The sequence below is a fragment of the Platalea leucorodia genome (genome assembly GCF_965183815.1).
Source record: "Platalea leucorodia genome assembly, chromosome: 6".
Taxonomy (NCBI): Eukaryota; Metazoa; Chordata; class Aves; order Pelecaniformes; family Threskiornithidae; genus Platalea; species Platalea leucorodia.
Genome location: NC_138828.1, coordinates 18,983,351 through 19,010,779, shown reverse-complemented (window position 1 = coordinate 19,010,779; position 27,429 = coordinate 18,983,351). Strand labels below are relative to the sequence as shown.

The window sequence follows — 27,429 nt, the reverse complement described above, 5'->3', positions numbered from 1 at the left end:
GGTGTCTGGCGCTGCCCGCGATGGAGGACCTGGGGTCGGCGGTGGCGCGGGTGGGCGCGGTGTGGCTAGCGCTGGTGCTCGCCCTCATCGTGGTGCCTTCGGCGCTGGGCGTCTCGCTGGGCATCTCCGAGGCCTACATGTGGGTCCTGGTGAAGACGCTGGAGGTAGGCGGGGGCCGCCGTCCCTCACACGCCGGGCCGCACCGCACGGCGCGGGGGTGGGGGCGGCCCGCGGGGCCCGGCCCGCCGCCCCAGGGGACTCCAAAATGGCGCCCCCGGTGAGGTGTGGCCCGCGGGGGGCACCCCGGGGGGGCTGGGCCTGTCCCCCCTTCCCCCGGCCCGGGCTGCTCCTCTCCGGCAGCGCCCCTTCGCCCAGTGCCGCCGGAGCATTTGTGCCTGGCCCCGAGGAGACCTGGCGGGCCCCGCCGGCCGGGCACGGCTCCCTCCGGCCGGAGGAAGCGTAACTGCTCCGCCGCCGCCGCCGCCTCCAGCCGCGCCCTGGGCGGCGGCGGGCCCCGGGGCGGGCGGGGAGGCCCCGCGGGCAGGTGTGAGGGGATGGGGACGGCTGTGCCCGCCCCTGAGGCCCTGCCCGGGGCTGGGGAGCCCGGAGAAGCGTCTGTCCCCCTGACCCGCCCTGGGGAGCGAGGGCAGTGGAGGAGAGGGGGCGGGTTACGTCCTGTCTGGCGTCATCTGTGTCCAGTTGTCGTTTCGGAGTTGGAGCCCTTAGGCAGAAGCCTAAATCCGTATGAATTCGGTGGCTGCGCAGACTCCGGCGTGTGCTCCTTGAACCCGCAGGAGGGCGAAGTAAACTTTGTTACCTGAGGCTGTACCATGTCCTGGGTGCGGTTGTCTGTGCTTGGTGTCAGCTGTTCCCCACCTGAGACAGACGGTGCGGGGCCATGCTCTTGGAGGGTGTCAGTGTCTGGCAGCGTGCCCGGCGCCTGTGACAGCAAGTGCCAGGAGTGCTGACGCTCAGAGATGCGGATGCCTATCCGAGTCGAGCGAGTCCAGCACCTCGGTCGCCATCTTCCCCCAAATTCTCTGGAAAAGCAAGCTTCTCGCAAAGGAACTGCTTCCTGGGTGGGACATAGTTCAAGTGTGTGTGAAAACGCTCGCTCTGAAGCTCATAGTGGCAGTGAGGAAGAATGTTTTAAAATGGCTAGTGGAAATGATGTGGTTTCAATCTTTATTATGCTTTTTCCAAGGAGGAGTGGAACCCAAACCAACAAAACAGTTGTAAGGAGGAAAAGTAAAATGATGCAAGGCATAGTCACATCAGCATATGACTATGGAAAGTAGGTCTTGTCTAATTTCATCTTGTTCTGTGAGATTTTCAGTCAAACCTTGCTCATGTACTTCAGTGCCTTCAAGATCCTTGGTGCTTGGCTAATAAAAATGGCATCTGTTACATGTATCTTATGTTAAAATGTTTTAAGGCTTTTGCTGAGAATGAAGCTGCTTGAAGTACTTTCTGGGGCCCTGAATGGTATGAGGATAACTGTTAAGGGTAGAAGATGCAGTTGTTACTGGAAAAAAAATTTTGGATAGCAGAAGCTGAGGAGGTAAAGGTCACATTGGCCTGAGGGAGCAACCCAGATGGCCCAGTAAGATAGTCTTGTTTGGATGACTTGCCTTCACCTCTGATTAACCACAATTTACGGTCTTTGTTCATAGATCATTTTTTAGTGTCATCAAATGTTGCAACAAGAGGTGACTCAAAATGTCTTGGGCAGAAGTATGGAGAAGCAGCTGATGGCATATCATTACTGGAACAGGCTGCCCAGGGAAGTGGTTGAGTCCTCATCCCTGGAGGTATTTAAAAGACGGGTAGACGTGGTGCTTAAGGACATGGTTTAGTGGTGGACTTGGCAGTGCTGGGTTAATGGTTGGACTTGATGATCTTAAGGGTCTTTTCCAGCCTTAATGATTCTATGATTCTGTGATTCTCTATCGATGATGGTGACTTGTTAGGCTAAGGGTAAGAGCTCTTCTGATGCCTCAGGGAGGAAATAATGACTTATCTTGCGAGTTGCCATTACTTTTGCATGAAATACTTTCTGGAATTACATGTCATTCATTATAGTAAAAATATCGGATATTAATACATAATTACATTGTGTATAAATATTATATATATATTTAAAAAAAAAGCCGATGACAAATTGGGAAGTGTTCCGAGAAGAGTCTGGTAAGTTGGACTTGCTGCAGGAGAATGAAGAAGCTCAATCTATCTAGGTAATCCGCTTATCTCAACTTGGCCTTGCTTTGCCTGTGAATTCTTTATGCCCTCAGAAACCTGCATGGGGAGTATCCCTGAAAGAAAGTGTTTTATTGTGAAATGTCCTGTTCCTTGGCTCAGAAGTCTGTGTTGGTCAGGGCCTGACAGAGACAGGCTGATAGTCTGCCAGCCAGTTCCAAGCAGTGCCTGCAAGAGCCCCTGGAGACATGTGTTGTTGTACCTGACTTTTCCCTGCCAAAAATCCTGTGAACGATGGAAAGTGTTAAATACATAGCTGCTAGCCTTGTGCAGTTGCCCAGGTGTCTGAAACTTCCTGGGCTGTTGAATTGAGTATGCAGGCTTTCTACTGAGAAGCAGCAGTCTGTTTTGTGGCTATGTTGAGTCATAGGATGCTGCAGTCTGGCTGAGACTTTTTCCAGCACAGTGGTTAACCTAATAGCTTCTTTAAGCTTCCTCTTTGTCTTTCAGCCCTGGGTCTCCCAGGCGGTCTCCCCTGTCACTTTGCTGGAGGGTGGGCTCTTGGGCCTGCAGAGTGCTCAGTCAGGGTGGCACTGCTGCTGATGCCTTTCTTGCCCCTTTGATAGGCCCGATCGCAGGAACTGTCTGCAAACTGGTGGCTGTTTGTGCACCCCACCTGAATACCAAGTTGCTCTCTGGCTTTGCCTGTTCGTATCCCACATGTTTGCATAGTGGGAGGACGCAGTGACTATGTGGTTTGTTTCCTGCACAGCATGTATTGTCAGGTAACAACATGTGCTTTATTAAAGCTAATCTCTTTTGAGGGTCCAACTGTCAACGCATGGGCACCATACTCCAGGACTCAGTAGGTGGAAAGTCTGCAGTTTGCTGCGGCATGTCTGCTGGTCCACTGTCATGTCAGATGAAACAAGGCATATAAAAATGAGTCTGCGGTTGTGTTCAGTTGTCATCTAGGCTGTGGTATGCAGCAAGTTGAGGATGATACTGGACTTGTGCTTGAATTTTTTCCTGCCAATAAAAATAAATCTGTTCCTGCTCGTTTCAGGAGGGCGGAAGCTTGTTCCCAGTGCTGCAAGCATGGCCCAAGAAAAGGGAGGGGAAAAGCTCCTTTCAAGAACAAACTGTTCTTGTACTTTGACTATCTGACATTACTGACAATGGAGATCAGTTGGTGCACAATAGCTTTTTCTTTATGCTGGGCTGCCTCAGCAAGGCACATGCTTCTAAGCAAAATGCAGCATGTTGAGGACAACAGCAGCGCTGAGGATGTGCTTCTGTTGGGTTGCGTTGTGGGTTGCATTTGACCCTTAAGTACTGCACTAGGGATGACCAGCTTTATGTAGACGATATAAGTATATTTTTTCCTATGTAATTATTTTTTTTTTCCTATGTGATAAGGGGAAAAAGAGCAGAAAAGCATGACCAGCTATGCTAATACCAGAGGAATGCATTACAGCAGGCAGACTACTTGCTATTAGAAAACCTGCTTTTCCCATCACAAAGGTATTCCTTAAGAGTACATTAACTTGCTTCTGAATTGCCTTACCAAACCAAGCAAACTTTTAGGAAGCTGCTGACTTTCTTCTGCCTGTGGCTTCCCTTTCAGTGTTAATAGAAGGATCTCTGGCACCATGTTAGCATGGTTTTTTGAAATGTTGGATTACTGCTACAAAAGCATCTCCAGCAGCTGTTTGCTCCTACAAGGAGCTAGTCTGGGCTAGTCACCTGCCGTGCTGATGCTTGTGAAATCACTTGCCACAGAAATCTTTCCGATTGCTGAAATGCTGAGGACTGCCTCTTGTGATCATCACAGCATGTTGCATTTCTCCCTGTTTGTTTTTAAACATAGTCAGATAGCTTCCAATTTTAAATTTAGTGTGTCTCTACCTCTTGGTCTCATTTTTCATCTGTCTTGGTCCGTTACCTCTTTTATAAGCTCTGCTATGAGTTGGGGTTGATAAGGCACCTGCAAGCATGCCGTTTGAGCTCTCTTGCCAAGCAAGGGGGAAATCCAGCCTTTCAGAAAGTGATTTATCTTTCATTAAGGCCCATAGAGCAGCCAGTACCACAGAGCAATCTGTTTCTCTGTTTCCATCAGTTTGTAGAAAATCTGGAGGACTAGTTTAGACTGCATGCCTATATATTTGGCAGTAGCGATGAGCCCCCTGAGTAACGATCTCTGCTTGACAGATTGCAGCTTACCTTGTTAAAATCTAATTCCAATACTCTGCTTTCCCCCCCACCCCGGTCTGCTGTTTTCTTTGGGGCATGCCTAGCTCCCTGAGACAGGAGGGTTGACTTGTCAGCAGCACTTGTACAGATTGCCCTGCTTGCTCTTTCTAATGGGAAAACATGTCTTGTATTTTTAAACTGTGGCGCATGTTACTTCTGTGAAATATTAAGAAATGAGCTAGCCTGAGGGAAGTGAAGTTATTAGGTCACACTTGTGTTAAGAAACAGCCTGGCTATAGACTAACATCACCTTATTGTGTATTTTGGGCTAATGGTACTTTGAATGCACATCCCCCCTGCCCCGATCTCCCGAGGCTCTTTGATTGTGGGGCTTGCAGTTAGCAGAGAAAGCGTTTCTTGGGTGGTTGGTTTTGACGGTTGTGCTGTAATGCACAACAGACGCTCGAAGTTGTACGTGTTTTTCATGTCCTGTAACTGATCCATCTGGGTTTAATAGCAGCCCCTGGTAATAGAAGCAATTTCTAATGGCTTATTATGTTGCCCTGTGGGGAACATGCTTTTGCTAGACAAGGGTGTAACATGATTCAGTAGCTAGGAGGTGAAGCCAAAGGTACTTGTGTTGCAGATGACCCTGGCAATGTGAATGGACCTAACCTTGAGAATAATATACCTGTGGGGGAAAAAGGGACCTTTCGGTGCCTGTGGTCAAACTGTAGGTCGTGGCTGTGCAGGGTAGGTGGGATGGATGGGCTGTTATGTTCTGTCCCAAGTATACCAGGCTGCAGTTTCCTCCCATGAACCACCATCAGGATTGCATGTGGTCCTGCGTATAAGGGTGGGGAAGGGAAAAGGAGAATGTGTAAGCTAATAAATAGGTGAATCACTGGGGTTTTGACTGTTTCCTCTTTAACTCCCTGGCCTCTGAAGCAAGTTTTGCTGACTAATGTCATTGCGCAGTGTCAATGAAGGCCTCTGTGTAATTGGTATCCTTCAAGGACTGCTGGGCAGAGGAGAAATGGAGAGCTCTGAAGTGAGACAGTAACTCTGAAGGCTGCCAGCTCAGATGTTAACAAGACGCATGTCTTGGAGATGTGCCTGATGCGAATGATGTGCCCTTGTTTACATGGCTTGGACTGGCTTTTGGAATAGTATTTTAGCAAACCTGCTGCATAGTCTTGGAAGTAAATCCCTGGGCTGTATTAACCTAGACCCCAGTCCTATGAAGGCCATTATGTATGTTTTCCACAGATTTAATAATCAAGGCTCCTTGCACATAAGTAAGGTTGGCAGAGCTGGGGGTTACCCTCTGCTGGGGTTGCATCACTAATTAACGCAGCATCTTTCTGGTCAGCAACCCTGATCTGAAACTGCTGTCAATTCCACAGCATGTGAACCCTGGGATTTCTGATTCTGTTGATAAGCAAATGCTGTTTAAAAAAGAATAACAGCAGCTGTATTTGGAGCTTACCTTAAAGTAACAGTTTGTGAAGCTGGTGTAAAAGAAGCTGCTTGGCATTTCTGTTGCTGATGCCCTTGGTGTTTTCCTGTGAAGCTGGACTCTTTATTGTTCTTTGGATACCTGTCCACCAGGAAGGACTTGCTATACAGCTTGTGTGCGGAAGAATTTGGAAAGCTGCTTGGAGGCAATGACAAGGATGTCCCATCAGAATGAGGAGAAGATGGCATGGGGGACCACAGAGGTGGTGTTTTCCTCTCCTCCTCACACGAAATAACCCAGTAATTGGCATGCAGACTTGGCTGTATTAAACAATGTAGTGTTGTGTGGGAGGTGCTATGAAATCTTTCTGTTATTGAGGTTTGGAGATCCTTCAAGGAGGAGCACTCACCTAAACTAGCATATGAACTTTTGCTCTGAACATCACCTGGCAGTGCCTTTAAAGAGGGGAACACCAGTGATCTGATTCCATATGACTGCACATTTCAGTCATGGTCAGTAATTCTTTCCTCTTCTGAATAGTTGTCAAGCATCGCTATTAAGCCAGAGGTGATGTAAAGGTGATGAATGGTGTGAAAGGCAAGGGTGTGTCTGTTAGGGAAACAGGGGAAGTCCCTGAAGTGTTCCTAATAACTTGACTTGCGATTGATCCTAACAAAGTATCTCTAGATGTGCATTCATGAAACAGCATGTCAAGTTTGCCATGTCAAGTTGCCTATTTGGCAAATACCTTATCTGGAGATAAGTTTTTTTGACATCTCTTGTAAATAATGTGTGATTTTTGCCTCTGAGGTCTAACTGAATCTTTCTCAAGTACTGTATAGGTCCTATATATGTGGGAATTGCTTAGTGGTGCGTAAGTGAAATTGATCTTTTGGCCACTTTGTATAGGCTGTTGACTTGCTGTGTGATTGTTTTAGTTTGTTTTAAGGTGCTGATAAATTAGAAGCCTTTCCTATGAGGACAAGGAGGGAAGCCTACTCAGGGAAAAGTTGATATGTTTTCCTTGCTTAGTGAAGTGTGGTATCTTCAGACTGTGTCTTGTGTGATTAAAGCATCAAAGCTACTTTGTCCTGAGCAGTTGGAATACCAAAATTTCAAAATCAGACCTGTGGTGGTGTTTGTGTAGTTTCTGTGATCGTGCTGCTTTCTAACTTTACATGTTAGTTCAGTGGGTAGCCCCAGCTGCAGAACTATTTTTAATCTGTTCAGGAGCCTAGCGTTTCATACTCATTCCCCAAAACAGCTTCAGGAATCCTTCTAAAGACTTAAGTCTGCACCAAGGTATTCCAAGACTGCCTGCTCAGCACCAGCTCACAAGCTGGGAGAAGCCACTTAGATTTGTGTCACTGTTACTCATAAGTGATAAATCCAAAAGACCTGCCAGTCTGCTTTTTGCTCATCTCCTGAGTAAAATGGAGGCTATGGCTTATAATTTTGTTTCATGCTTTTTGATCTCTAATACACAAACACATCATTTTCCCATCTGTGGGATGGATCAGCTTACATTGTGATAGCTTTTTGTAGCATAAAGCTGTTCTTTAGCATAGGAACCAGCTGAAATGGCGATGGATGGTGCAAATCCCTAGCTAGCAGGAAGGAAGGGAAGTTACTCACATTGCTGCATGTGACGTCTCTTTTGTTTTCCAAACTGGATATAAACAAATTTTTCACTTGATCAAAGTTCAAATTTTGGCTTTGATGATAGCACCTTTATTTCAGGTGCCTGAGGATAGGCGGAAGGATTAGATTAAGTAAAATTAAGTAAAAACATCTTGCTGCTTGGTTGCTGGAACATGCATAGTTTTTGGAAATATGGATTGAGGGAAGCAGAGAGCTGACATAGAGGACTTAAAACTGGTTTGCTGTAGCACCTGGTAGACATGGGCCCTTATGAATGCCCAAAGGCTCCTGGTCTCTTCCTTGCTGGTTTTTTGAAGCATGCTTAAATCCCCTGGGAGAACTGGCACCAAAAGTAAAACCGCCTCAACTATTGACTTGTAGAGCATGAGTCAGCAGTCCTCCGGAACACTCTGTGCAACCTTTGTACAAGAAGCTACACTGATAAATGCATCTAAGCAGTAGAAACTTACTTGGGTTACATGACCCTGCGATTTCTGTCTGCTTTGGGAAGAGTCCACTGCCTCCTTTGCATAGCAAAGTGTCAAAAGATACTGCAGTACAGTAGGATGTTACAAGCTTTTGAGCATTACAAAGGCATGTCTCAATAGCCTGTGTCCTCACGGCTTGTGCTGAGGCTCAAACTTTTTGACACTGTCTATTGTGAACTTGTAACTGCAGGATTTCTGTAGCAAGAGCATTGTGAAGGGAGTGTTGCATGCTCTTTCTGAGCACCAAAAAGAAACTCTTCTCCCAGGTTTTGCAAAGCAAAAGGTGGCAGTGCTAGGTTTCGATTACCTGTTTGAGAGAATTTGGAAGATGAAAACTTTTCTCAGCTAGTGTATATGGCTGAGACAATTAGCCAAGTATGTTCTTACTCTTCTATGTAATAAGTGACTTACCTGCTTACGGAGGTTTTAATTTGTTGAATACAGTGGTTCAAGTCTGATCAGAGAATAATTGTGTCAGTGTATTTGCTGGTCTGCCTGTACCCCCAAATCCATTTAGTAGAAGAAATGTCGAAATGGAGATATTGTGAATAGTTTCTTCCTTGGATAATGTTTCTTTTTGGTATTTCCCAGAACTTTTATGACCATAGCACTGCTGAGGATGATGTATAGCTGGAAAGTACCAAGTTACTCCTACAGGTAAAATTAGTTCCTGCAACAGCTATTGCCATAGCAGCAGCAGAACTGAGAAAACAAGTGAATATGTTGGCAGGGTAGGTTGTGATTCAGCAAGATCTGATATAGTACGCAGTCCTGGCTGTGCCTGGGAAATTATATGGTGGAGATAATGGCATGAGTCAGGATACTGACCCTTTGAAAGGGAACTGCATCCCCCAGATGCCCCACAGCTCTGTCAGAGGAGAGAGGTGGAAACTGCATTGTTTAGCATTGGTCTGGGTCCTTTCTGTGCACACCATCTGTATGCTGTTAAAACAAAGTATGCCTTTGATACTGCTTAGGGGGATTGGAAAGTAAGTTGTTAAGGTTTGAACAGGGTAATATCCTGATCTTTTGATATGAGCTCATTTCTACCAGGTGACCTGTCTGTCTTGGAAATGCCTATTATAACAGTATTCCTAGAAATAGGATTATCGGGGGGGGGGGGGGGGGGGAGGCATTAACGTACATAACAGGGAGCCACAAAGTCAGTCCTGTTCAGCTGAGCTTTCCATCCCTTAGCAAAGCTGCCATGTAGGGAAGGCTACTCTGTCATCATGGGCAGGCTTTGGGGTGGTAAAGGGGTTGTAATTGTTAACCCAGTAAAAATGGAGCCTGACGTAGAAGGGCTATTTAAAAGCACTGTGTGGAACTGAGTCAGCTGAAGGTCAAGAAAGCCTTTTGGCCTGAGAACAGGTTAAACTGGCTCCAGCCCCATCAGGGCTGGAAACGAGAGGAAGTCTCCTGACGCCCCTGTGGTTCTGCTATGGGGGTTTGCAGGGAACAGAGCTGCTTGGAACCTTTGACACTCGTTGGGGAGCAGAACTTATCACCTATTTCAATCTCATTCTCCCAGCCCACCCAGTAGAAAAGAGCAGGTTAACCCCAGTGAGCTGGCAGCCCTTCCCAAGGGGAGAGGAAGGGGCTCTCTGCAGCTGTACACTAGAGCTGGTGATTTGGCCTGTTTCTCTGCTGCTCAGAGCTTTAAAATGCCAAGAAATGAGCAGTTGCAGGGTCAAGGGAAATTCCAGTTTTGTTCAGCTTTGGAAAAATCTTGTGTGCGATCCTCTTTGGACTGAGACCAAACTTAAATGAGATTTCCCATGACTGCAAATGCCGTTTTGGTTTTTAGTGGAGTTAGCTGTATGCAGGCCTCAGTGTGACTTAACCCAGTTAGGACTTTTTTTTTTTGCTTCAGTATGGTGCAACTACTCTGAAAGAAGACAAGCTGAGTTGTGATGTGTCTGTCGGCTCTGTGAACGTGTGTTGTGTGCTCAGGGGCTGTTGTCTAGCTCAGCTCCCAGAGCTTCCCATGCGGCCATGACTCAGTGGCTGGTGTGCAAGGAGCAAGGCTGACAGAAGCCTATCAGGCTCTTGGTGACTGTCTATCTGAACTGGAACTGAAAACATCTGTGAAGCACTGAGTTGGCTCTCTGAAGGCTGGCAAGCAGAGATGGGAAGTACTGACGAGCACGGAGTGTTTTTTTTGATTATTAAATACACTGGGGCAGTGTTTCTTCAGAGGAACTGTGTATGGGTTTGTAGACACATCTGAGGAAGGTGGGTGATGATTACTTGATGAAGATATTCTTTGAAAATCACAACCTGCCTTTTGATTAACTGTTGCTTTTTTAGGTGACTTTTTTCTTAAGTGAATACTCCATTTGTGAAATTAATGTTTTCTTTCTCTTCAACAGTGGGCCACTATACGGATACAAAAAGGTGTCAAAAAGCCGCAGCCACAGATGCTAAAGACTCCCACTGCTAATGGTGAGAGCTTGGGGTAAAGTCAAATGGATAAGACTGATGTTCTAAAGTAGTAAAACTGAGTCCTTTTCAAATGGAGAAGTTAGATGTGTGCATGAGAGAACCGGAGAAGAGGTGGGGCGGTTACAAGCTAACTGTTACATCTAATTGTTTTGCAATGCTACTGGCACAAGAACTGTTCCTGCGGAATGAAATGCTTCTTTTACTGGCTTGTACTGAATGGTTGAAAAATCAGGGGATGAGGAAATGAAGGGCATGAAAACAAAGCAGAGCTTAAGATGGAGACTGTCCTCAGCTGAGGGAAACTTTTGATTTACAGTATGATCTTGATTTTTGTCTTGAAATATGTCTTTAGGTCATTGTTTGCAGGGCTGCTGGCCATCTATCTCAGTCCTAACAGCATCAGCGTACACTTAATAATCTCTGAGGAGACCTGAATGTTTAGTGGACAGCACTTTTCTTTCCCAAACTCAGTGCTTTTTCTGTTGTAGGACTGGTGGATGGAAGTGTGTGTGTTATCCTTCCCTTTTTTCAGTCTGCTATTCACCTTTTGCCCCCTGGAGTTCCTCAGTGTTTGCCAGATGAACTTCTTAACACTCATTGTCTGTAGAAAGGCAGCTGAAGAGTTGCTTCATATTTCTTCCTTTAGCCTAATTTTGAAATTAGTTCTTTTACTATATCTTAACCCATACTGTGCTTGTGTGATGGTAGGCTCTACTAGGTCAGAGTTGGCTGTAGGACTTTGGAGCTGTAAGTGCAGTGAGAGCAGTCTGAGTTTGCCCAGGAAACAGGAGAAGGCTGAACAAGGCATTGCAGCCAGTGCTTGGTTTTCTCCTGGTTCCTGACTGCCTCGATATTGCTATTGATTTGCTTGTTTTTGACAGCATTTGACAGCAGTGTGAGCATTTTTTTGTGTGCTCCCTCATTAGGCAGCACAGCTGGAAACAGGACCAGATTGCCAGTTAGTACACAAACAAGTCAATTGTTACCTGATTCTACAAATTAGCTCATGCAAACATGAGACAGTAAAGGGGACTGAACGGGTTGTGTGTGTTTCATCTCTGAAGGAGTATCCTTATCAATACTGTAAACACTAGTATTGTACTATCTGCAGGTCAGGCATGAAACAGGCTCTGATGGTAACAGGATCCAACTGTCAGCACCTGTAATAATAAACTGGAGGTACTGCACAGCAGCTCTTAAAACAGGTTAAAATTTGTCTTATTTAATTGCTGACTTTAAAGTGGCTGAGAAAAAGTATGTCCCATATTGCTCACCAGTGTCCTGAAAGTTGTGGGGTTTTTTTTGGTGTGGGGGGAAAGCAAGGTGAGTGATCCTTCCAAATAATGTCAGTGCCCTGCTATCTGTGTTTCACAGGTTGTCAGTGATGCAGCAAGATATCCTTTTTCTTCCTGTAAGTGTGATGGTGTCCCATCACTTCATGGGTCAGTGGGAGGGCAAGAGATCCAGCTGTGCTCCTTTAGCCACACAGTAGGAGCTCTTGTCTTCCTAGACATCTGATCATTCTGGCACGTAGATTTTTCTTGGCTAGAAAAGAAAGGTAAAGGGAGGGAGGACCCAGCTAGTAGATTATGTTCTATGAGCTATCTTTCCATAAAACTACAAGTACGTATTCCCCCTGTATGTGTGACTGAGGGGTGTATAGTGCTAATATGTGCTATAGTTCAGAACCTGGACTAATCTGGGTGCACTCCGCTGTCTGGAGCACTAGTGATGGTTAGTAAAAATGGCCTGAGGTAATTCATATAGATGATTGCATGCAGGCTGTGTTCAAGCTGTCTTATGGATGGGGATACACAATCACAATGGTGGCCTGAAGCATACTTTTTAATGTTCTTTTATATTTGAAATTAAAATTAAAACCTTTCCCCACTGTAGGTGGCTCTTACTGCAATAAGCTAGAGTCTAACTATTCCTCACTTGAGAAAGTATGGGGAGCAGGGGAGACATGGAGTCTGCAGTGCCAGGCTGTGCTCTGTATATTGCTCTTTGGATCTTTTTAAGCACAGGACTAACTGACTTGTGATTAGGAGTCTGGGTTCCTGTATGCGGATGAAAGTACTCAAGGGCCAGGGCAGGTGTATGTCTAACAGTGCAGTGTATAAGTTGGCATCCCCTGACGTGGCAGAACATGAGCAGATGGAGAGGCCCAATTGCATTATACAATATTTACTGAGGGAGAAGAAATTCCTGGTGATAATGAATTACAGAGTAGCTGATTAAAACAGGGTAAAGGTGTGCGTCTATATGTGTGTACACATATGCGTGTTAAGTGCTGAAGGGGAATGTGTAGCAGCTCTTCCATCTTTCCTGACTATCCAGGCCTCACTACGAGGTGGGTCAGGATGGGAGGGAGCATGTACAAGGTGCATGTGCAAGGGCAAGTTTTCCTGTTCCCAGAATCTTAAAGACCTTAAAATCAGTGTCCCTCAGTATGGAAGATGAGAGAGCATGACTGAGGAGACTTCACCTTTCTCTGCAGTGCCAAATCCAGTGTATTTCACATCTGTTGGTAGAAATGGCAGCCAGTGCCCCTGCGTTGGTGGTGTGATAAGGAATAGTCCCAAGAAAAATGTTGGCTGGTGTAGTTGCTGTGTGGGGAATTACCTGGTGCCGTCACCCCAAGGTCCCTCTGTGTTAGAGGGCAGCGTTTTTATGGGCCAGGCCCAATGGTAGCTCTTGGCCGAGCAGATACTTGGAGGCTAGATATCTATCTCATTGCAGCTGAATAACCACCTCTCAGTTGTCAGTGTGGGTGTTGGCTCTGTCAAAAGGCAGTCCTCTTCAAGTTGGTGGGGTTAAAAAACACAAAAATGCTGTTAAGTCAGAGTTTTGAAAGTGGCATCCACTAAAAGAAAAGCTTGTACAAATAACGTGACTGTAAGTAGATAGTGTCAAATTTGAGCCTGGTATAATTAGCTGACTGGAGTACGTGAGCGCGAAGGCTTGGGACTTGTGCTGTGGCACTGATTAAAGCAGCAACTACAGCTTTTTTTGGTTGAGAGTGATGTACTACTGCATAGTGCTGTCTTTGGTAAACTCAGCTCTGCCTACAGCCAAGGGATTAAAGGCCATTAAATGTTACTTCTGATTACAAGAAGGCTAAGTACATCACCTGAGCAGCATATGTTTAATTCCGTTTATAACACCTTCAGGTCCTGCTGAGATCTTGGCTCAGAGTAGCTTGTCCCAAGGCTGCAAGGCAGCTTGCGCATGGCAGTGTCGTGTGACAATGACAGCGCAGGCTGGTGAGGCAAGACATTACAGCGGTGCTACCTCAGCTGTGCCAGCAGTGTGTTAAACTTGAACCCTGGCTGGTTTTGGCCAAGAAGTAGGAGCCAGGGGAGCCAACTGCTTGGCTGATGTTGAACTGGCTGGATAAGGATCTCCTGGGACCTAGAGAGAAGGGTGGTGCTTGTGTGATGGGTGCTGGAGAGTTCCCTATGCCAGTGTCTTGGCTATGACCTGTCTCCCGCCCCAGCAGCAGCGTGGAGCAGACAGGTTGGCCTGGCTCGCCTACAGTCCTAGATGTTTCACAGCTTAGAGGTTTAAGGGACTGACTGAGAGAAAAATTGAACCACAAACTAGAGCTCTGGTTTGGGTTTAAAATATGACACAAGTGTAGTCCATCCTGCTAAATGTTTGATGTGATGCATGTTTGTATAATTTAGATCCCAAAGGGTATGTGGGTGTTTTGGCTGTGCCATATTTATATTTATAAGCTAGTGAAAGGACAATGCACTGAGATGGTCCGCTGGTGGAATTGCAAGTTGTGGCTGCCAAGTTCAGAGCTGAAGGTGCTAATAGGTTTTGTTGCAGTGTGACATCTCTTGCATGTTGTTCTTTAGTGTTTACCTCAATGATTTGTGGGACTTGTATCTTGGAGCTTCTTGTGTTATTCCATTTGTATGCTACAGTGCAATACAAAGATTATCCATGTCACTTGTAATTTAAATGTTGTGTGTGACTTGCACAGCAAATATATTCACAGTTTTTCTGCTGGCAAGACTTCTTTGGGATGCAGATTTCCACATTGTGGCATGTGTATTTGTGGGAAAGTGCCTAGTAGCTTGAAACAGTTGGGTGCTTCCTACTTTCCCATTTTTTTTATCTCAACATGGAAGCACAGAGATTATGCAATTTGTCAGAGGGTGTCTGACAGGGTGGCAACCTGAACTTGGACCTCTGTAATCCAAGTTGAGTGTCTCAGGGGATGGTTGTTCTGGTTAAATGTTGTTCTAGATTTCTTCACTCATCAATTTCTGGAGCCAGACTTGCTTACCAGAAAGCAGCTGCTTGATCTTTATATTTAGCTTACACAATTTGTCCTTGCCTTTGGAAGCTCTAGTGAGAAGTTAGCGTTTATCAGACCGTAAGTACAAAAAATGAAAAGGGGGGAGGAGAGGGAATACTTGCTGTTTGTACTGCAATTCTGAATTCTCCAGGTTTCTTTTCTATTGCCAGGCATTATGTGGGCAGAGTTCAACTGAAATTCAACTGTTAGTGCTGAACTAAATTATATCAAGGCACCTCTAGAGACAGCTTTCTTTGACTTTTGTGTTTTGGAGGGTTTTTCTTTGTTTAATTTAAATTAAAATAAAAAATAGTGTGGTCCTGTCTGTGCTTATAGAAAAGACTTGTGCTGTGAAGGGAGGGAGGTGCATTTGGTTCAAAGCTGGTCCATGCACAGATGTCAGGTAGCTGTTGTGACCTGGGGCTTTGGCAGGTAGCAGTAGATCATGGCTCACCTGAAGGTGGCTGTGGGATGCCAGAATGTCTGACAAGAGACGGGCCTAGGGAACAAGGAAGCAGGAGACCGAATGCCCTTAAATACACAGAGCACCAGGAGAAGGGAATGGAAGGGCCAAGGTCTTACTTCATTTCTTCTGGAAGCATAGGATGGTCTTGGATAGAGTTGAGGGCTTGTCAGATGGTGGGAAAGGGTTTGCCTTCTTGCTTTACCTTCAGTAGGCTACAGAACTTGATATATTTGCTGCTCAAGGTGATTGTGAGGAAGGGGAGCTAGAACTGGCCTACTGAAGAGTATGTTGTGTTCAACTACCCATCTGATCTTGCCATCATAGGAGGGACTCTGACAGTAAGTTTGTCTCCTTGAGTAATGCGAGTGGCAAGTGATTTGGAGGATGACTGTTACTGTCTAGAATTATTTCCTCATATGGTTACCTTTCCTTCCCAAGGTATCATTGAAAGAGATGAAACACCTATGGAGAAAGAAATTGCGCGTCTGCATCGAGTGGACTTCGAATTCTCTGACATATTCTACTTCTGCAGAAAAGGGTTTGAGGCCATTGTGGAGGATGAAGTCACGCAAAGGTTTTCCTCTGAAGAGCTCGTCTCCTGGAATCTCCTCACAAGGACTAATGTCAACTTCCACTACATCAGCCTGAGGCTGACTGTTGTGTGGGTCATTGGGGTTATAGTGCGGTACTGCTTTCTGTTGCCCCTACGGTAAGCTCATGGGTGCTGAGGGATTAAATGTGTGTGATGGTGTGAAATGTCATCTCAGCTTTTTTAACCCAAAAGCAGCATTAACAGATACAGAAGACAAACTGGCTTAAACTTTCCTTTGAATGGTTAAGAAGCCATTCAGAACATTTTAACATTCAGAAGCCATTCAGAACATTTAAGTAAATCTTGCCATTTACTGTGGAGTGTAGATTAGGGCTAGTGGTGGCTTTTTCTGTGAATGCTTCCCCTAAGTCATGTGTATTGGCAACGTAAGTGTAAGTTGAGTGAGCTCTAAAACTCCCTGATAATATATGCATTGGTGTATCTGAATCTGCTGCCTTTGGTAGACTGTGATTTTGAGCAATGTGTCAGAGAATTAGTGAGAGAACTGGATATGTCAAGTATCTGAGGAATAATTGAATTCCTGCAATCCCTTCCCATTTTAAAGTGGAAAGTGATACTAAAATGAGGAAAACTACTTATTTTGATTTAATATCTATTTTGTCTGTAGCTTTACCCTCGCTGCCATTGGGATTACCTCAATGATTGTGGGGACAACAATGGTAGGACAGCTGCCAAACGGCAGGTAGGTACTGTGTGTGGTGTGTGAGGGATGAACTTGCCAATTTGCATCAGTGCAAACAGCTCAAGATTAGGACTGGACTGATTTTACAAGTGATAGACTACTGATAGTCTACCCCATCCACAAACTCATGGCCTTGCTTTTAGTGGCATTTTGATCTTGGGCTGAGGTTGGATTCTTGCTAGGCTTGGCACTGAGGTTGGTGGTTTCTGATGGGCTCCTCTTGCTGTCATGAGAGAGTCAAAGGGAGTATTGTAGGGAAGATGAATGTGCTGGAATAAAAAATACCCAGTGAGGAGATGACAGCCTTGCCTAGGTAAGTGAGACCAAGGGTATGACATGTCTTGGCTGAGCTGCTGTAGCAAGTGAGTGGTAGAGCTGGGAATATCCCTCTCTGCTCCAGAGTACCAGGAAAATTTCAGCCCAGAGTTGTGTTGAGTAGGCTGGAGAATATTGTGCGTGTCTAGCTGCTTTCCAGGATCATCCAGATGCCTGTGATTTCTTTCAGTGTGAAAAACTACCTGAGTGAAGTGGTCCACCTCACGTGCTCCCGCATCCTTGTCAGAGCTCTGTCTGGTACTATCCGTTACCATAACAAGTGAGTGAACTGATATTATGATAGCAAAAGCCTGTGTATACTTCGATGTGTGCGCGAGTATCCCATTTGAAATGGGGCAGCTCTTTCCTGACCCGCAGGTTAATGTCACACTAGATGCTGACTCACCTGACAGCTTTATGGAACTGGTGTGTGTGTGTAATGTGGTGCTTAGCGTGCTAGTAGTCTAACAAAAAATTATCTAATTGCAGGGAAAACAAACCTCAGAAAGGAGGAATTTGTGTTGCCAACCACACATCACCGATAGATGCGATCATTTTGACAAACGATGGATGCTACGCAATGGTATGAGGAGATCCATGATGACCATAGCAGTGGGAGAGAGGGCAGGAAAGGGAAAGATTGTGGGATATTGGTTGTGGTGTTCAATACTTAACTTTCACAGTAGAGATGTTAACTTGAGCATTAGTTGGGGGGAAAAGTATACATTGTGTTGAAGTTGGTCTACGAGTTACGTGCTGAAGTTGTCCTGGCAGTGTCAATGCTAGGTTCTTCATCTGGTGAAATACTTGAGATGTGCTTCCATGCATGAGTCTAGATCCTTTCAAGTGAATGCATTTCAGTAGTGTTTGTGGACACTACCCAATCCTGGTTTGCAGTCTCCAGTGTATTTGGGTTTTTTTGAGAGGGATGCAGAAGTTCTGCTTTTCAGGTGTCTCATATGCTGATGTGCCTTATTGGACTTGCAGGTCGGCCAGGTTCACGGTGGACTAATGGGAGTTATTCAGAGAGCCACCGTCAAGGCCTGTCCTCACGTCTGGTTTGAACGCTCGGAAATCAAAGACCGCCATCTAGTGACAAAAAGGTGAGGCGTGGGGTGGAGCGGGGGATCGCAGTGCTGGTGTGACTCCGGTACCTACTAGTGCCTGAGAGGCCACGCCGGGGTGTGTAATCCCCGACGAGTCCTTGACCAGTCAAAGACCCCGATGAGGAATTAAAGCTTTGGAAAGACAGAAGCCTAAGAAGCTGATGAGGTTGCAGTGGGGAACAGGGAACTTGGAACCTAGGGATCTTGAAAGGGTAAAAGGCTGACTTGCGAAAGCATCTTCTTTTAGCAGGAGCCGTATCTAGTTGTCTTATTCCAAATGGTGACTGCTGCTTATAAATGCTAATCACAGGGATATGGGTTATCTGTAATTCCACATTGCTGTAGGCTGGAATAATGCAGGGTGTGGCAAATCAGTAGATGTAGGTAGGAGTGGAAGCAATCAGTATAGTAGTGGCTCAGCAGCAATTCTTGGAGGGAGTTGGAGGGGTGGTATGCAGCAAACTGGCTCATTCAGAATGACCTGAATGTGCTTGCTTGTGTGGGCTTTGGTATAGTAGACTGTGGCCAAAATGTCAGGTTCACCAAGGAAGGCTTGAAAAGTTTATAGAAAAAGGGGAAAGAAGAGTGGAAAGGAGCTATTTTTTAAGCTTTCCTTCTGCTTCCACAGACTCAGGGAACATGTGATGGATAAGAGCAAGCTCCCAATCTTAATTTTTCCAGAAGGTAAGAAGCTGAACTGCTCCTTATCTCCGTTCAGTGTAGATGTCATCCCTGTTTGCTTTTCATGGCTTCTGGTGCTCAAATGTGTCTTTACCTCTGGCTTAGATTTTATTAGGGCATTCCTATTTTTTCATCTTTAATATGAGATTACATGAAGACAACACAATACGGCTGTTGGGTCTCCTGGCAGAAGCTATAGGCAGAAGAATGGGAAGATTGTTTCTTTTGCCCTGTGAATATCAATTCACTGTCCTACAGATCTAACCTCAGCCCTGTGCTTTTTGTCTCGTGTGTTCTGGCTTCATTCAGGGAGTCAGTCACAAGACAAAGAATGAAGGCAAGCAGGGGGGAGATGCTTAACTTACCCATAAAGGGCCTGCATTTGCTCCTCAGTGAGTGTAAGATCTGTATGTTGATGTAGTGTTGCTACTGAAATGCGCTACCTGTGTGAAGTGATGACTTTAGTTTCTCTTCTGGACAGGCACCTGCATAAACAATACATCTGTGATGATGTTCAAGAAGGGGAGCTTTGAAATAGGAGGGACAATCTATCCTGTTGCAATCAAAGTAAGTGGAAGTAGCTGGCTGCTGAATTTCAAAGTTTGGGATCTGTTTTTGCAGGGTGGTAGGAAGCTGTCTCAGTACAGCTGCTAATGAAAGCACAGTAGCTCTGGTAATTAGCTACATGCTGTGGGTGACTCCTAGTGTGTAAGTGGCTGAAATGAGAAAGTGAAGTCCTTCAGCCTATGGAGCCTGGCTGGCAGGATGTAGTGGGGTCAGCGTCTTCCTCCAGAAAGCTGGAAGGAAGGGAGATCCAGCTAGTCCTTCCCAGTGCTGAAGGGAAGAGAAGCATGCAGCTTGCAGCAGACTTGGCTCTTTTGGCTGTTTGGGCAAATGGGTTACATCTGCTGCTGGTTCTGTCATGTAATCACAAGCAGCACTAATAAGCACAGGCTAATTTTTCTAACGCCTCATTTTAAGCAAACATGTCAGTGGTGAATTCTGTCTTACTCTGGCATCTGACTGAAAGCATCCACCTCAGATCTGAGACAGGCCATGATGGTCTGTGGGGAAAGGGTTTTATCATTTGTTTTTTGTCATCCCTTACAGTATGATCCTCAGTTTGGAGACGCATTCTGGAACAGCAGCAAATATAACATCGTGAGCTATCTGCTGCGAATAATGACCAGCTGGGCCATTGTTTGCAATGTGTGGTACATGCCACCAATGGTTAGAAAGGTAATCTAGCATCTGGTTGACTGATCACTATTTAAGAACCTGACTGTCTGCAAGTGCCTCTTTTTACTCCTTCCCTCACCCCCCCCAAAACACCCCTACCCACCCCATGTCTCCAATTCAGGGTTTTATACTGGACTTTTGTTAGTGTTTGATGTATGATTGGACTTAGCTTTTCCTGGTGCAGCTTGGTACCATCAGCAGTGCATCAAATATGCAAAGGATAGCAGTAAATATACTGCTGTTCACAGTAGCAACGCTGTTAATGTTCCACCCTATTGGAGCAAAAATTTCCCCTAGTTTCAACACTTCAGGGGGAAAAATGAGCTAAATTATTATCACGTTGGAACATCAGATTGTGTTGCCATGATAAGGGATGGATTGTTTGGCAGTGAGCTAATTTGATGAGGCAGCAGATGAAAAGTGTTATGGATGTCTGTTTCAATTCACTTCTCTCTGCTTTGATTATGTTGAATTTATGACCCTTGAAGGAAGGCGAAGATGCTGTTCAGTTTGCCAACAGAGTGAAGTCAGCCATTGCTCGCCAAGGAGGACTGACTGAACTTCCCTGGTGAGTGAGGCCGTCCTTGGTAGACTTCATGGACTATCTGTTGTTAGGTTGATTGAGAGGTGCTTCCTCCCTTAGCTTTGTGACAGATAACATAACTTTATTCCACTCCGGAGAAAACAAGGGAGTAACTTCACATGGATATATGCGTATGTGAAAGTAAAAACCAAGACACGTGAAGTCTTTGGAGCATGTAGCTCTCATGCAGTGAGTTTCACCTAAAGGCTTGATGCTTTTGAAGAGGGCCCCTTCACAGTTGTTTCTCATGTTGAGACTCATGCTGAGATTAAGGAGCGGAAGTGAAGTTACTTGGCAAAACTGATGAACAACAGAAAATAAAACACAGGGCTTGAGACTTTCTGCTCAGACTTTCTCCTGTCCTACCTCAGTTAAGTAGCAGCATAATGCCTAGATTCATAGGACTGCATAGAACAAACTTGAGAGCAAGATTCTGATGAAGAGAATGGGCAAACAGATTCAACTATGAGGCCTAACTGGCCCTCTAAATGATGTAAGGCAAGAGCCAGCTATGGTGTTGCACAAGATTGACTGCTTCCACAGTCTCGGGAAATAGCATCCCAGGTTGGTAAAGATTTCTATGGTAGGTGCAACCTGTTACCAACAGGAGTAGGCTGCTTTAATGGGCTAAACTCAAAATTTGGACTGCATAAGCATTCAGGTAAATGTTTTAATAAATATGCTTAAACTTGGATGTTCTAGAAGTTCTGAAGAAAAGCCTTCTTAATAATCTTTGAGGTTAAGACTCTAGAGTTGACTAAGTTAATACACAGTTTGATAATAATAGTGGTAACAGTCATGATGGGTGACTCTTCTCTCTTGCTCTGTTGCAGGGATGGAGGTCTGAAACGAGCAAAAGTCAAAGATACTTTCAAAGAAGAACAGCAGAAAAACTACAGCAAGATGCTAGTGCAAAATGGATCAATAGGAAGTCTGTCTACAGGAACAGAGTCAGACTGAATGGTGGTTCTTGAAAACCAATTTTGCACAACCAGCCTTAGCAGGAATAATGTTTTTTATTTAAAAAAAACCCACAAAAACTGGAGCAACAAAATCCCTCATCATGCGTATGCATATTCTCTGTGTGGCTGGTGCAGAGCCTGCCAAGGGCAGTGTCTCTCTCTCTCCCTTTTCATTCTTCTCACTCCTCTGCCCCTCCCCATCTTCATGTGATGATGCACTGCAGCTCCTGGTATTCTCTAGCTGAATGTGTGGAGAGTTAAGAGACAAAGGACAAAAGCATCACAGTTTTTCCTGAGTTTGTAAGGATGAAGGAAAGTGCACTGAACAGATGCTGTCAGGACACCGGTTGTGAAGATACCTCTTGTTCATGGTACTTTGAAGCTTTAATCATAACAATTTTGTCTTTTTTCCTGTTACTCACAGACTTTTAGTTGTGGATGACTTAAATAACATGTTTTAGGATGTTGTTGGAACTGTAAGGTTGACTCTCTTGGTTAGTTTGCACCTGGATGTGCAAGGGGGGAAGGGAATCAAGGGCTGCAGACCCTAAAGAATGGGAAAGGAGCTGTCCTGCCAAAAGCACAGTTCACTGACCATGAGGAATTTGGTGGCCTTGTAACATGGTATTGCCTTTATCGAGAACTGCTACCTGAGGGAAGATAAGGGGCAAGTCCTCAATCTCCCTGTCCATTGCTACTGTTGAAATTGATTTCCTGAGATCTGGAGCTGTAAAGGTAAGATACAGTAAGCCGCTGGGTAACGTAGGCTAGGACAGATGCATTTTTATGAAGTGGATTTTCAGGACTACCCTTCTGCAAAAATTGCTGCTAATGGCTTAAAGATCTCAAAAATGCCGCTCCAGAAACACGTTTTGTGTTGGTCTGGGCTAGCAATAGCTATCACAACTATAAACATAGGATCCATAAGTCACCTGTGATACAAGATGTGGCATGTTCAAATCTGCAATATATTGCTGTCTGAATGTAAAGAGAAATAAATTTTATATTTCTAATGGGTCTTGTGTGGCCTTTATATTCTTCTCTAAATGTGTGTAAATAAAAGTTATACTTCCTGAAAACTTAAAGCTAGGCTCATGGAAACTTCAGTCACTGTGACATAAGGAACCAACTGTAGTTGAGCTCTTACCTGATATCTAACCTGACTTTTTTTCCTTATACCCCTACCCCCCCAGACTCTAAGGAACATACATGGCTTCGTGTTCAGTTCATCCTTTCTAAAGTAGGAGTGACTGATCATGCAGACTGAACTTGAAATTACAACATGAAGTTACATCAGGGAGACTCAACTAATGAATCTGTAATTAACTGGAAAATGACTATAAGCTTCTAAATTTGTAACAACTGAGTTCATTTGTAAGTAGTCTTTTCCTGTAGCAAAGAGGTTTTTCAATTTAATGCTGAAAAAAAATTACTGTTCCACAGCTGATAATCAAATTTAAAAATCTGTTAGAACAGTCTCCCAAAAAAGGGTTCCTGATCTGTTTTCCATTATCCCTCAGTCCATGCACTTACACAAGGACAAATATATTCATTCATTGAATATTATATAGGCATGCATATTGTACTTTGTCTTGGAAGTCTGGTTGTGAAGCCCATTGGAGGTATGTGACCTTGCAAGAAAACATTGGGAAGGGGCTCTTGGAGAAATGCTTTCAGGTTTAGCATGGCAGGCCTTTGAGAACAAAATTGTTTATATTAAAAGGGTTAAAGTGGTAAGACAAGTGAGACACAGCAAAGGTGTTTGTTTTTTTTTTGTTTTTTTTTTTTGCTTAATGTGAACCTAGTTCAACTTTGAATGGTGTTATATTATTATTAAGATGAACTGGTCATGCAAGCTTTGGGCTAATGAATGTGTTTGTCATAATTTATGGATATTAGCTGTGAGCTTGAGCTTTCCTGGATTACATTTGTGGTAGGAGGCTTTGTAAGGACAACTTGCCTTTTTAAAAACATGCCTGCATGTGTGCACATGCATACACGCATAAAACACAATTTAGATAACACATTTAGAAATCTATTATGTGTAAATATTGGTGTGTGTATATATATAGAATATTTCTTCTAAGGTACAGATTGTGACGTATTCCTCTGTAGATGGAACAAGAATTGTTTTGGTGAAGGCTTAAATATGATTCCTAAGAGAATCTTCACAGTGAGTGTATAAGCTGATGTCCCTCTGCTTTCTTCTTGCTTTTGGAAATGATCGTCAGTAATTGAACTGCAGTCGTTTTTGAAATCTTACCTGTGCTCACTGGGATGCCCTGTTAGGTGCACATGTTTACAGCAACAGGTTGTGAGCATTGGGAAAAGGGCCAAAGGCTGCAGTTTGCTGCTTGTGTAGGGCAAAACTGGATTTTAAGGCAAAAAGCCCTGCTAAGTCAAAGGATGATGACAAAAGATAATACAACGACATTGTAATGAAATGTTGTCTGGCAAGCCAAATGGAGTTTTGTGACTTTTTTTAGAATCTGTGACTTCAACAGATTTACAAATAGTCTCTACTGAACTCATTGTTAAACAAAATCTGCCTTATTTTGGAGAGAATTTATCAAGAAAATACGTAGATTAGCTGTATGAGTGGCACTAAGGACTGCATGAGTAAAGTATATCTGTATGGCCACGCGAAGGGGCATCACTCAGTTCTTAATTGCTGCATGAGTGGAGGAGCTGTAGGCAAATGAATAAGCTGATGAGGTTTCCTGAACCTACAGTTGCTCATACATCTTTATTAAGCAAAATCTTGTCTTGCTTGTTCTTTGACCCCATTCTTGGCAAGACTTCATGGGTTTTTAGTGTTGTATCCCTAGACTTCTCATATATCTCTGAAAATGTTGTGTTCAGGGAGGCTGTGTGAGCAGTGGTGAGTACTAATAGATGGTTCTGGACCATATCCCGAATTTGTTGCAAACATGAGATCCACATTCTTTGAGTGGTTTGGAAATGAGTCTATTAACTTCGGAGAAGTATTTTTATAGGGCAGCAACGCATACCACAATGGCTAATAGCAGAAGGACGGTGAACAGAAGATATCACTTGGCTCAATGCCGGTTAAGCCGTTCTCTTCATTCTACTGCCTTTGGAAAGCTTTTTGTACAATTTTTTTTCTTTTCCCCTGACAGATCTGGGAAATGTTGCAGCTGAATTGGTCAGATCATAGAGACAGCTCAAGAAATCCATGCAGCAGTTGAACTTGAAGTCTTAGTTCCCAGTGCTGGGCACACAGAGCATTGATTCTTCTTTATCCTGCTAGGTCATTGATGAAGACATAAACAGTCCTGGTCCCAGTACGGACCCCTGAGGGCCACCACTTGGAGCATGGATGCAGGCCAGTATGTGCTGCAAGACACAGATCTTGACTCAGCCATGCATGAGCATGTGCAGTTGGACTATGAAGCTGCTAAAAAGTCCTGGGGATTTTTAATATTGATTTGGATGACAAACTAGCTGTTCAAGCCTAACAGTGAGGGTAAACTCCTGGTTTTGTCACAGCTGTGCTTTTTGGCACTGCTGCTCCCGAAGAATGTGTCCATGCCATTACCAGCTCTAATTTTTTTTTTCCCATCCAGAATTTTTTTTTTTGTTTCCCTGAAATGAACATAATAAAAAAGGTAGAAATGTGACCTCAAGAGTTGAGATACAGACTAAAATGATTGGTCACTGTCTCCAGCTTTTTATTAGATTTTCTGAGGCTGTTTTCCCCTCTGATTTGCTGGATAAAATCCATACAAATGAAATACAAGCACAGTCAGTAAATAATAATGAAAAGGTAAATTCATTTTACAGAGAAGCCAGTGCATGTAAGACATCATCTGGAATGATGGTTATTTTTTTTTTGCACAGATCACAAAGCTCTTACAGTCTTTCAAAATTAATATCTAGCTTTTAGGCTCTATAATAGTTTGTTTGACCTCTTCTTACCCTTTGGCTAATAAGAAAAATGATATTGTTTTTAAATACAAGACAAACACAAGATAGGATAGTTCCATGGGTAAGACCAATACTTCTGTTAAATAGCATGGGATGGGCAAGAGCTTGGCTCAGTTTTCCAAATTGCAGACTGGTGATGGGACCACCTTTGGGGCGGGAGGGTACGGAGTTGCCTGTATCTGAGCTTCAGCGGAGCTGCCCTGCGGCGCGGTGAGGGGGCGCAGAGGCCTCTCCCTGCCAGCTGCCTACCTCTCCTCCCTAGGCCAGGCGTGGCACCGGGGTGGGCACTCAGCTAGAGGTACCCAGGCTGCCGTGTCTGCCTCTCTGTGGTGGGAAGGGCTGCCTGGCCGGCCCCGGCCCCACCGCGTTCCAGGACGTTTCCAGCGCTCCCATCAGCGGCAGGGACTCTGCGTCCTTACGCCATGGTACTGTACAGCTCACAGGCTGGACCGTATCCAATTTCTGCTCGCGCACCAGATGACGTTCTGTGTGCACAGCATGTCTTGGAGACCTAAATTTGTAGGGATTTTGATTTCAGAGAGAGTGTAAGAGATTAATAACCCTTAACTCTGTGAATTGCTCTGCCAAGTGATATCTTGACACTATTCCACCAGTGTAACTGGGTTCATTTTGCTGGAGCCATGTCAGTTTAAAGCAAGAATGGATTTCAAGAGTGAGGTTTTTTAGCTATACCTTGAATACGCGTCCTGTCTTAGTACTTAAGCTTTTAAGTCCTGATAATTCCAGAGTTGTCTTATGTAAAAGCAAGTTGCACAGAAACCTAAAGGAAATTTGCTTTGGAACCTTGAGGCCGTCACCTTAATCCAGCCACATACTGACTACGCTGCAGGAAAGAGACTTCCTTGCAAAGCAGTCCCATCTTTCAGCTGACGACTGAAATGCATGAAGGTGTGTTGGGTTTTGTGGTTGGTTCCACCCCCTGCCCAAGTTACATCCTTGTGCAATGAATTGGCTGGAGGGGGTAACTTATAACCTTATCTTTCTACAAAACAGTGGAAACGTTCTTGCTTTGGGTAGTGAAGAGGGCTTTGGGGATGAACTGGTGCTGAGCTAGGATGGGAGCGGGGGACTTGTGCCTTTTACAAGTAAGTCTTCCTTGACACTCTAGGAGTTTTCGAGTAGAGGGGATTCTTACCAGGGCACTGCCACCTACAGTTTGGGGCCCTGTGTTGGTGTTAGGCTAGACATGCCAACACTTTCCATTCCCATACAACAGCAAGTTACTGTTTCCTGCAATTAGTTACGCAGAAGAACTGTGAGATTGGCCCTGTATTCTCCTTACTTCCTCCTGGGATAATGGATTAGTCCAGATGCTTGTCAGCATTGCATGAAGTGAGCGTGATGCAGCGCAAACCCATGTGGGGACAGCTCTAGCACAAAACAACCCTTGCACGGCATACTCTTAATTTTCTTCCTCGTGCTTCATCTCGTGCAACGGTTCCACTTAATTATTGTACTGCAGAAGTCGGCCGCCCGGGCAGGGATTAATCCTTTCCAACAACTGCAATCAAACTTCCACTTGTGCACTCGACTCCTAATGCTGGGTTCGTGCTTAGGAGAAGGGATGGGAATTCAGAAGCATGGTCTCTTGTCAGCAGCAGCAATTTCTTCCTTGTCTTGCTCGACAATAATACTGACAATACCTGTTGGGGAGGAAGAATCTTGTTTAGGAGGTAGTCAGTTCCCAAGTCAGCCATGTGAAGAAACCAGTAATCAACTGAAGTCCCAAACCCACCTGTTTATTTAGCTGGGCTGGCTTAGGGTAAAAGTTAAACATTTTGTCTGGGGTTTTGGGGAGGGGTTGGGGAGTGAGGGAGGGTACTTAAGCTTCTAGGATTGTTAAGTACCTGGTGGGTATCAGATGCTGTCTCGGGATGCCTAAAAGCCTTGTATCTTAATCTTCAGGTGCCAAAAGATCTTTGGAAATTGTCCCTGACACCTTGAGAAAGGTAATGCCCAAATGTAAGTCTTCGATCTTAAGTTCAGAAGTAGCACGGGCTTGGACTAGTTCTGTGAAACTACAGAGAACACAGGAATTAAAAAGAAAACATGACTGGGGAGGGAGTGCACGAATGGCTT

General features: G+C 44.7%; 1 protein-coding gene across 1 annotated transcript; it reads left to right on the top strand.

The window, feature by feature from the left end:
* LOC309592000 (glycerol-3-phosphate acyltransferase 3) lies at positions 1 to 22,340 on the top strand. Its single transcript, XM_082315024.1, has 12 exons — positions 1 to 164; positions 10,350 to 10,422; positions 15,639 to 15,909; positions 16,421 to 16,495; positions 17,001 to 17,090; positions 17,300 to 17,393; positions 17,798 to 17,913; positions 18,545 to 18,600; positions 19,079 to 19,164; positions 19,708 to 19,836; positions 20,325 to 20,404; positions 21,253 to 22,340. Exons 1-12 carry the CDS (start codon positions 21 to 23, stop codon positions 21,377 to 21,379), a joined length of 1,341 nt encoding a protein of 446 aa, XP_082171150.1. The 5' UTR covers positions 1 to 20; the 3' UTR covers positions 21,380 to 22,340.
* Positions 22,341 to 27,429: the final 5,089 nt, after the last annotated feature.